Source organism: Martes martes (genome assembly GCF_963455335.1).
Source record: "Martes martes genome assembly, chromosome: 15".
NCBI lineage: Eukaryota > Metazoa > Chordata > Mammalia > Carnivora > Mustelidae > Martes > Martes martes.
Window position 1 is genome coordinate 13,309,523 of NC_137903.1, and position 12,032 is coordinate 13,321,554.

The 12,032-nt window shown below is 38.1% G+C and overlaps 1 protein-coding gene across 1 annotated transcript in view; it reads right to left on the reverse strand.

The window, feature by feature from the left end:
* The window catches only part of RRP15 (ribosomal RNA processing 15 homolog), a 41,723-nt gene that overhangs the window by 13,824 nt on the left and 15,867 nt on the right, over positions 1 to 12,032 (reverse strand). Inside the window, exon 4 of the mRNA XM_080824412.1 lies at positions 11,022 to 11,223. Within this exon, the coding sequence (XP_080680538.1) occupies positions 11,022 to 11,223 (202 nt within the window). The remainder of the gene's footprint in view (positions 1 to 11,021; positions 11,224 to 12,032) is intronic.

Below are 12,032 nucleotides of genomic sequence, written 5' to 3' on the forward strand. Positions count from 1 at the left end.
CACCTCCAATGAAGGGGCTGCGAGACCCAGGCAGGCTCAGACTGCAAGCCCTCTCTCTCATCATTCTCCTTCCAGCCTCAGGGGGTGACACTGAGGCTCATTAGCCAGCCCCACTTCTTCTAGCTCATCTAGGTGAGAAAAGGGAGACCCAGTTTTCAGTTCTGCTTTTAATGAAGGACCTCAGAACTTTTTTTTTTTTTTTTTTGGACCTCAGAACTTTTTAAGGAGCAGGCACAAATGGCTGATTTTGGAGCAATGTGGACTGGGTTTTAATCCAGATTCCATCAATTACTATCAATGTGACCTGGGGCAAGTCACTTAATATTTCTGATTTGGGGTTTCTTACCTCAAAAATGAGAATTCTAGGGATGCCTGGGTGGCTCAGTTGCTAAGCATCTGCCTTCAGCTCGGGTCATGATCTCAGGGTCCTGGGATCAAGTCCCACATCAGGCTCCTTGCTCAATGGGGAGTCTTCTTCTCCCTCTCCCACTCCCCCTACTTGTGTTCCCTCTCTCGCTGTGTCTCCTCTATCTGGCAAATAAATAAAATCTTAAAAAAAAAATGAGAATTCTAGTACTTCTTAAAATGTAACTATATAAAAACACCTCTCAAAGTACCTGGCACAAAGCAAACAGTACCAAGGCCCTTCCTAGTCCTTCTACCACCATTCCCACTTCCTAATGCCCTGAATCATCACATATATGCACAGAATCCCCAACTAGGGATATCTGGAATCTTCTAATGATGTTTCTACACACTAGTCACAAAGATGAGTACATTCAAATACTATAGTATGAAAGCAACCATTTAGAAACCAAACTCTCCTTCGTAAGTAAAATCTTTAAAGTAACAGAGTGTAAGTATAGCTTAAAATGGGGAAGAGAAAGTGGGCAATCTCCAGGTCCCCAAAACCTAGGTTTATTATTATTTAACAATTTGCTTCAATAGACTAGAGGCACCTAAAATGAGAATTTTCCAAATCTAAACATAATTTTTATTAAATTATTGGATATTTTTTGGATTATCCAGTAATTCATAAAGAGTAACAAGGTTCTTTCCAAATTGGTTTCCAACTTTCATCTTTGACTACTATCTGTTAAGAAAAATAAGAACTAGGTGCGCCTGGGTGGCTCAGTGGGTTAAAGCCTCTGCCTTCGGCTCAGGTCATGATCCCGGGGTCCTGGGATCGAGCCCCGCATCGGGCTCTCTGCTCTGCGGGGAGCCTGCTTCCTCCTCTCTCTCTGCCTGCCTCTCTGCCTACTTGTGATCTCTGTCTGTCAAATAAATAAATAAAATCTTTAAAAAAAAATAAGAAAAATAAGAACTAAATATAAGGAACACAAAATGAAAGTACCTGCAAACATTTACATAGCACTGTGCCAAGCACTGTTCTAAGGACTCTAACTATACTAACTCCCTTGAGTCTTAGAGTTATCTCTATGAGGTGGTTATTGCTACCAGAATGATTATCTGAAACACTTAAGGAACTTGAGGCATCGTGTGGGTACGTAACCCATATGCAGTACATGGCAGAACAAGCGTTTTGACCCAGGCCATCTGGTTCCAGGCCGTGACCTCTGCTACTGTAGAATATCTCACACATCCCCCATCAACATTCTCATCTGCCTACAGCTCAAGCAAAAAACACCAACCAACTCATATTTGTGATTTTCAGCAAGAAACAATAAAATATTCTCTTGATTTGTGCAAATGCACCATCTAAGTGTAAGCATGTAGCATAAGACTGACCTTGCACAGGACAATTATTTTTAAAAAAAAGAAAAAAAAAGCCTGAACCTCACTGATGAGAATCCTATACACACATCCACTTCAGCAACTTCAAATAGAACATTTCTTCAAATAGGGCCAGGAGACACATGGCACCATCAGTAACTTTTATTTCAACAGTAACTAAAGATTTCTACAGAAGCCCCGTGATTAGTTCTTACACTTCCCCCATACCCGTATTTCCCCCATGTCAAAATGCTGCATGCACCACGTTCCAAACATAAGTTTGCTTTGATTACAACTGCTGTCCAAATCCAAAACCACGCGACATTAAAGCTAAACAGCCTATTTTAAAAGGAGTTGAGAAACGGGCTTTAAGCTGTTCCCATCAACAGCAGTGTGTACAATCATGCTCATTCTCATTTCAAACTTTGGAGTCTCTCTTTTGTCTAAACTCCAATCTATTGAGGCATTTTCAGTAAACAAACATTAAGCTGAATTATTTACAAAGTTAGAATTCCACACATTCCAGCCAGAGCTGCTTTTATGTGAGAGTAAAACACTGCTGCCGGGCAGCGCAGGGCAATTTAAGGACAGTGTCGTTCTCTACCCGCCTTGCCTGCCTTCCATTTCCCCAACACCAGTTAAAACCTAAATCCTGAAACCTGCCGGGGACCACCTAGGGAGCTGCGTGCAGAGTCCCTCCACTGTTTCGGGAGCAGGAACTCAGTAGGTCTCTGAACCCTACAGAATGCACAGTTTTCACAGGACAGAGCAGTGCAAAGCTAGGTTTAGTTACTAACATGCCAAAGAAGCCAGGTATTTCAAAAGTATTCCCACCACTAAATACCCAGCTATGGAGGAACTGTGATGGCCATTACTGTGTCCGAGAAACAAAGCCCCTAACTTACCTCTATGTTTGATATTTCAAGTGCTCATTATCACAAAAATCGGGGGTAGGGGGGAATATATACATACATATACACACACACACCCCCCTTTCTGCTCCAGCAACTTTTTCCCCTGGGGATTTTTCACTGAAATTTGTTGTCCAGCAATCACTAAAAAAATTACTTTCTAACAGAAACTAACTAACATTTTCCCTTACTACAAAATTATTATCATGGCTTCATTATAACCAAAGGTGAATGTGATACATGGCAATTTCAAATAAATGAAAACCATGCAAGTCTGTAATTCAAGAGTTTGAATAACATACAGTCAAAGCCTTCCTAACAGCAGCCAATATATACTCTTTTGAGATTCAGATTTAAAATGCATCATATGCATCATATTTCCTTCAGTCCCACCTTTAAGGAAATAGACACTTAAATTCCAAGAAGTTTGACTGGATTTAGTCAACTTTCAATAAAAGAGCAAAAGAACAACCACAACTTTGGAAAGTAAGGAAAAAAATAACGGCTCTACATTATTAAAATCTTGATTACTCAACATACCGGGAAAACATATCACTAGATTGGTACGTGTTCTGAACGGGGTAAGGAAAGAGCTATTCCTGAGGGATGAAAGTGAAATTTTTTGAGACCCTTTCTTACACAAAATATGAACTGTTGTTGCTTCCTTAAACACAGTGTTCTAAATACTATTTAATCTTTTTAAAAACCACTCAGGGTCAACGTCACGGAATCCGGCAATGTGCCTTCTTACATGCTGGTGCGTAGCTGGTATGGGCCTTCCATTTATTTGGTTTAGGAGTGGAGTGGAATTTACAGGTTCTGGATTATAGGATTCTCTCCAAATAACTGACAATTAATTTTTTAAACCTAGAAACATTTAATTATGTGAAAAACTCTCTAAAATACATGATGCATCTTCCCTGACGAGGTAAACAGGTAAATTGTTTTAGGGCCCCACAGAGACATTCAGGACTCCTGAGTGTCTGCAGCAAGGGCCTCGAATACACTCTTCCCTCCTGGTCACCCTCCCCTCTGTGTCCCGTCTCCTCCACTGACCAAGTGCCTCGCCCCACACCTGCTGTTTTTAACCCACTCCTTACTGTCATTCTCATTTCTGATTACAACTTCATCTCAGAAAAGTCTTCCTCTCTTGGGGGGAGGGAGGTGAAACAGGGGGTGGGGGTTCAGCAGTGCATTTGTAATGGGCACTGGGTGATGCAGAGACGTGCTGAATCACTACACTGTACACCCGAAGCTGATATCATACTTTACGTACACTATACTGGGATATAAAATAAAATAAGCCTTCATCCCCCAAACATGTTCCATCTTCTAAAGTTCAATTTTGTGAAAGCTGTCACCATTTCTGAATCTCCGAAGCTGTAAACCTCACAGTCATCACAATTCCCCTTCTCCTGAACCCTCTGAATTATGTTAGTTCCAAATCAAATCAATCTATACCTTAAAACTACCTCTCCAACCTGGTTCTTTTCCATCAATCCCCACCCACCACATCTTAGATCAGGTTTTCCCCTCTTGCTTATGGCAACAGCCTCCCACTAGTTGGTCTTCTGACATAGTCTTTCCATCCTTCAGCATTCTTTTCCTTAAAAATAACCAAATCTGATCAGGTCACTTACCTGATGAAAAATTACAACTGGCTCTCAAATGCCCAAGAAATAATGTCCAAACGCCTTACCAGAAGACCGAAGACTTAAAAATGTGATCCCAACCTACTTCTCCTCAGGTTCCCTTTTCCCAGCCTCCCACCAATCAGCAAACACCCGATATCCCAACCACTATAAAAGAAGGACCAGGAAAGGAAATTACAAAGGATGTGAAAAATTGAGAACTGGTAGGCTTTGTTCCCCTGTAGTAGTAGCACAATTACTGCCCGTCACTTTTCCTTGGATTACCACTAGTGAAAATGTCTACTCACTATGACCCCATTCTCTGACATTTATTTCATTTCTTTTAAATGTTTTCAAAGATTCTGTTTCAAATGGGCTAGTTTCAACAGCACTGAACACTCGTTCTAATTTATGACTTTCTTCATGAAATTCTTTAGCCTGAAGGTAAATATTTCAACAGAAATGCCACTCACTGGTGCTTCCTTTCCTGTTAGCATCAGAATTCACATTATAAAATGAAAATGCTTCTTTAGATACTCAAAGCAACTTTACCCAAAGACTGGGTTAGTCCAGCGAAGGAACTAGTACCTTCACTATGTTTGCTTCATGACTTTTTAAAACTAAAGCTAAGTGTCTCATACTCTCCTCAAGCACATTCCTCTTGAGAGTCGTGTTTTCGATGAACATCCTCCCATCATTTTTCCAACTTCGCTACCTTCTCCTCTCATAAGCAACATACTATCTGTACTACCTGGAACATTTGCTCAAACAATTTTCAAGTGGTTTCTCTTCTAGTTTCCACATGAAATATTTAGTGGACTGAGTCATTCCCAAGAACCAAACCTCTGCTGAACTTAACATTTAGTACTTTACCCAAAATTTCTACTTCTTTGGTTAAGAATCACTCTTTTCTTAGGCTTTCTCACTTCAAGCCTTTGATATGGCCCTATTTCACAAAGATACACATTAAAAAAAAAAAGTTAACTAAGTCTCTAATACTGATTTGACAAGATTTATTGTGACATGGCATGTCAGTGACTCGAGAAAACGGGCATTACTGAGAAGGAGATATTGGACAGTGAACTCACAAATAAGTGACTTACTTCCGCACATAAGTTTTGCAATATAAGGAATTTAAAAGAAAAAAATGTTAAATTTGTGAATGACGGATGTGTAATGTGTACATTTATTAAAGTGATGTACATCACTGTACAACTGACCTGATTTCCCATGATGAAAGAGATGTGCAACTGCTATTAAGAAAAAAAAAAAAAGTTAACCCTTACTTATGTAACAAAAGAAACAGCTCATTTTTTGATAGACAAAAATACTTAGAATACTACTTCCCCTAAGTTCTAGTGAGGGCTTTTTGATTTACAGACATTAGCTATTATCTCTTCTGATATGAGCCCATCAGGTACTTTTTTGCTTTTGTTTTACTTTGCATTATGTGGGTTCAGCTCCAAGAAATAAAGTATAGTAATTAATGATTCAAATGTAATTTAATGTATCAGTCTGACATCTTTTAAAATACCTACATCTTTTCAAAATCTCTTGCCTTAAAAATGATGTTTAAAAAGCGATTATACCTTTTTGGCCTCTAACGCTGGCTTTCCCAACTACTTTACGCCAGAGATCATGATTGCATACAATGAAATTAAGACAAAATACGTAAGAAAAGTACTAAGGGCAACAAGATTATCCAAGTCAGCAGAATCAGATTAAAAATACTCTGATAAACAGCTAATGATGTGAAAGGCAGTCTTTGGAACATATAAAAATTTTGCTCCAATCCAGGCACCAAAAGCCTTTGAAGATTATGGTTTTTAAGCGGAGGAAGCAGACTTTGAATAGCTGAAGTTGTAGCTCACAAAAATAGTAAATATAGAAATGTAAAATGAAATAAATCAAATGTAGATATGTAGGGCACAATATATATGACCCTAAAAACAAGACTTAGGAAATCACAGCTACGCAATGTGTAAAGGCATGATTTAGTAATTCTGCTTATCAGATTAAAAATAAATCAACACAGGGGCACCTGGGTGGCTCGGTGGGTTAAGCCTCTGCCTTCGGCTCAGGTCATGATCCCAGGGTCCTGGGATCGAGCCCCGCATCAGGCTCTCTGCTCAGCGGGGAGCCTGCTTCCCCCTCTCTCTCTGCCTGCCTCTCTACCTACTTGCAATCTCTGTCAAATAATAAATTAAATCTTTAAAAAAAAAAAAAATAAATAAATCAACACATTAGACAAATTTTCAAAAGATTATACACTCTCTTTTCTTCATTTTCTAAGAAACAATGTTAACCACAGATATGCCAGAACATGAATCTAAGTATCTAAAGATCCTTAAAGGATAGAGATGATCACAAAGCTGGTTTCCAAGATGATGCAAACACAGACAAATACAGGAGGGACGTATATCTCCTGTCAGTGGACATTTTCCTCTTCATAAGGCTAAAATTTTAGAAAAATGTTTACAAACAAGTAATTTTTAAATAATCCACTTTAAAACATTAAAAATGTCCACTTTCAAATATTTAAAGATTTATTGCTTGTGAAATACTTTATAATTAATTTAAGGCTCCCAATAATTCCATTAAAGCAACAGGAAGTTACAGTAAGATTAACCTTTTTGCTTTTAAAATAAAAAGTCAGTCTTCCAATTAAATAGCAGACATACATTTATCTCTAATTCTTATGGAAAGCCCACTATAAAAAGTATAAAAAGTTAGAAACAAACAAGGAAATAAATGAAAACTGGTTAGAGCTGTGATAACCAGTTAGAGAGAAGGAAAGCTAATGCTTAGGTGAGAGACTGGATCCGTGCTCAGGAACCGGAGGCAAGAGGGGAGGCAGACGTGAGCGGTGTGATAAAAATACAAGATTTCTGACAGTCTGTGTAAGAAGCAGAGTTTTCATTTCCCTTTCTGACTTATGGAGGCAGGTGACCGACCCTACCATGGACACGTAAATTAGTCTCTGAAGACATTAAACCCGAAAAGGCTTAAACCCAAGAACACTGATTAATATAAAGAGACGGCAGCGAAGAAGCCTACGTACTGACGCTGTTTGACTTGGGGCCACATCGCCCCAACCTCTGCCTCTGGGGTTACTTTGCCTCTTCCACTTCTGTCTGTCAAATCTCCTGTGCATCTCCTGTAAGGATACTTAACACGGGACTTAGAACTCACCCAGATAATCCGGGATACTCTCTTCACCTCAAGATCCTTAAGTTAATTATATCTGCAAAGACCCCTCCTCTAAATAAGGTACATTTTACAGGTTCTAGGAATTAAAACACAGACTTATCATTTTAGGGGCCACTGTCCCATCTACTACACATAATTCAGCCAACACATCAATTAAAAATTGAAGATATCCTACACCCTTTTCCAGAAAGCTACCGGTAAATGTGACCTTATCAAAATGAGAGTGAAAGCCAAGAGAAAATAAGACAGTCCTAGAAACAGAGGCCACTGCAAAGGAAAGAAGCAAAGGGAATTCCCTGGGCAGTGATAAAGCAAACTCCAGTGCACACCAGGGTAAAGAACAACCAGTCTAGATTATAGCAAGACGAACATGGAGGAAATAGGACTGAGAAGGGTTTTTTTTTTTTTTTTTTAAAAAAGAGGCAACTGTTACCTCTAGGAAAATAAAACCGTAAGGAAGCTAAGTTGAAGAATAAACCATTATCGTACCTACTTTGTTCAGGAGTAAATGATGTTCACATTGAATACTGATCTAGCTAAAAGCGTTAATATGCTACATCAGAAGGACACCGTATGGGAGGTATGGCAGCAAAGGAAAGAATGACAATTCTTTGTCCTCCATAAAAGGTATCTAATATTGACAAAAAAAATAGTCTAAATATTATTTAAGATACAGAGGTCAATACCACAACCAAGATCTAAGAATTGAAAATGGTTACCTTGGAAGGGAGCAAAGCAAGGGGCCAAGAGGGATGGGGAAGAGCACTGGCAATTTTTTTTAGTTACAGGTTCCCTTTTGAAACTGTGTTCCTATTGCTTTGAAAATAAAATTCATTTATCGCCAAGAAAGGGAAAGGTTCTCAGAAAAGGGTCTTGTTCAGGATCATAACATAGCTAAGAAACATCTATCAAAATGCCTTAAAACTTCTTGTATCCACAGGAGTATGGAAATTCTTAAAAAGGGGCTCTTAAAAATAAATTTCCAAGTTCTGAGTGTTCCCAGGAATAAAAAAACAAAAACAAAAACCAGACACAACCAAAAGCACTATGAATGTATGTTCATATAATGGATCCAACTTCTAGTTTATATTATTACAATCCTATCCAGCTTTCTTAATATAAAAGTACTGGCTCTTTTTTGTCTTTGAACATAAGACATTAATGTCACAACTACAAATAACAGGTAGAACAGGGTAAAGGAGATGAAGACATAGGAAGGTATTTCCAGACGGCTATCCTGATAGGAATCCACAGTTTACACGTGGATGAACTCTAATAGTAAAGATTTCATAGTATTAGGAATACAAGATACAAAAGCTGTGTTCTGACCCTTTAACCCCAGGAAAGGGACAATAAGAATTTCCCCAAAGCTCTTCTCCCCGATTGAGGAGGGAAGGGGCATGGAAAAGGTGCAATAGCAAGGGTGCTAGGAAGAGGTAAAATACAAGAAAAAAAGAAAATGTGATTTTCTACTTAACTAATATCCCTCTTTATCCATTTCATTAATCTATGTCTCATTTCTGAATCATGCTTCCGCACACGACTCCCACCTTTCCCTTCCCTCCTTCTCTTCGATGGCTCCAAAGTCCACCCATTCCAAATAACCTACATAGGTTTACTGATCAATGTCCTAAATGAGTATGACAGTTACATCAAATCCCCCCACCAAACAGGGCACCCACTTAATTCACCTCTGACTGTACCTCATGTAGCTAATGATAATGTGCAGTCTAGACATACTAATTTAGAATTTTTAAATTTTATTTACTTGAAGTCATCCATCTGAACTGTAAGATTTTAAAAGATAGGAGGATAGCACCAGGTACAACTAGGCAAGCATTTTTGATATTAGTAACTGACTCAATCACAAATACTATAGTACTTTAATATTATTCAGATGCAAAACCAAATCCAATAAAAAAAAGTAAGTCTGGTGGTTTTTCCATACATATGAAACCAAAGTGAAAGCAACATTTTTAAAAGAAATGTGCCAAGATATTGTTAATATGGGATAAGAAGCTCTAGAAACAAATTACTTTTAGAGCAAACCCACTTTAATTTGACAGTGAAGTAGGAAAAAAAAAAGAAGTCAAAGGAAAATGTAAATGGTAAGAAAAAAAAGGCAACAATGGCACTGGAAAGAACCCTTCATGTATTTTCATAACTCATGAAAAAAATAATACCAAAGCAAAAACAAATGCCTCTATTAAAAGTCGTTCTGAAATGAACAGAAAAAAGAAAAATGGTAAGTCTGTCTTTCTCCATCTTCCTATTAACTCTCTCACGCAATGCTGCTGCATCGTTTTCTAACTTTCAGAGGAAAATGTCCCTTGTGAGAACACAGCAGGTTAGATTTTTTTTAACTAAAAAGTAATCATCCCCAAACACAGTATTCATGTGTTTATAATTAAATCTGACACGTTAAAACAGCAGCACCAGTGAGCATCAGTATTATGTAAATATTAAAAAATAATTTGCAGGGGCTCCTGGGTGGCTCAGTCGGTTAAGCATCTGCCTTTGGCTCAGGCCATGATCCCAGGGATCAAGCCCCGCATCGGGCTCCCTGCTTAGCTCGTTTCTCCCTCTCCTCCTTGCTGGTGCTCCCTCTAGCTATCTCTGTCACCATCTCTGTCTCTCTCTTTCTCAAATAAAATCTTTGAAAAAAAATTAAATAAATAAATAAATAAATAAATAAAACCAATTTGGGTCCTTTAATATGCGAGAGAGACAGAGTTAAAGAGCTTAGAAAACTTTTGTCAAATTTAGGCAAAACTGGCAACTTAAAGAACTTGAAAAGTACCTCAGCTCTAGGTTAGCATGAAATTCCTATATGCTCTTCTTCCCAGAGTTTCAACTGGCAAACCAAAGACAAAACACTTACAATGGAGACTCCCGATTGAAGCACTTTTTGTTGGCAATAGAAATTAAGCCATCAAACACACCAGTACTTTAATTAAAAAACAAAACAAAACAGAACAGCCCTTCTGCGAGTAAAGCAGATTTCAGAACCTTTCACCTGGTACCTACTGGGGTCCACAGGTCAACAGGGCTGGAGAAGCAAAGTTATCATGCCAAAGATCGTGAACAGTATTTATACTCTTCATCCTCCAACTAGTCAAACATCACCAAGCAGCCTCAGTGCAAAGACGACCTTCCACTGTGTTCCCCAAAGCTCTGAACCTTCCTATTTTAGAAGTTAAATGCCATCACAATTACCTCTGTGGGCGAAGTTGCAAAGTGAAGCTGTATCCCTCACTCAGGCTTCTATTCTCCAAAATGCACAAGAAACAGGATTTCAGGTAGGAGAGACCTGGTATCTCTCATAGACTGACCTGAATCCACTGGTCCCTGAGTTCTAAGAGCAGCGGTATGTACGTCACCTCTAACTGGCAACTTCCATACTGAATAAATTATCATCAAACTTAAGAATACTAACTTTTAAATTTTAACTAAATTTTAAATTTGCTTTTTCACCCCAAAACTTTATTTTAAGAACTAAAAGTCTGATGCACTGAGTCCTATATAAATGCTTTACCTGTTTGGCTTTCAAGTTCTTCCCAGTCGAAGTTTTCTCACTTGTACTTGCATCCATCCCTCTCAGAACACTGATGAAATCTTTCTTGGAAACAGTCGATATCAACTTAGCACGTTTTCTAATAGAACTTCCAGCTTCTTTAACCTTTTCATCAACGTTTTTTTGGTGTTTCTGAACAGCGTTAAATAACTGTACCACACCCCTACAGAACATAAAACGAACAGAATAACATAGTTAAGTCACAGTTACACTAGAATACAAACTGTGAGGATAAGAACAATGTGTTTTTACTGCTTAGGAAAGAGGCAAGCATTTAATAGGCATTCAAATGAAAAGAGCTGAATCTAAAAAATGAACATACATTTCAATGAAATAATACAAATTTCTGAATAGAAAATAAATATATATGGACTGATGTGATTTTTCTTTTCAGTTTCCATCTTTCTAAATCAACTTGTGTACAATTATAACTAAAAATTACTTCTAATGCAAGTATCTATCCCTCAAAATATAGTATTACATAATAATTACATCACGAAGTAATGGAGAGAGAACAGCCTCTATAGTTAGCTGTCTCACCACCTGACACTACAAATAGGTTTTCCAGATTTCAATTTCATCTATAAATGGAAAAAATAATACTCAAGTAGCTTAAAGAGAATTCAGTTATATTATCTGCAACTCTTATGATAAAAAACTAATTTTTAAAAATTTTATTTATTTATTTATTTATTTAAGAGAGAGGGAGAGCACGCACACATGCAGGGGGAACAGCAGACAGAGGGAGAAGCAGGCTCCCCACTGAGCAGGGAGCCTGATGTGGGATGCCATCCCAGGACTCTGGGATCACGATCGAAGCCAGAGGCAGACGCTTAACCAAGTGAGCCACCTAGGCACCCTGATACAAAACTAATTTTAAAGTCCTATTTTAAAATGAAATACTTATTTAAATACTTTTAAATAAGTTTAAACTTATTTTAAACTTTATAGTTAAGTTCATTCCAAGAAGGA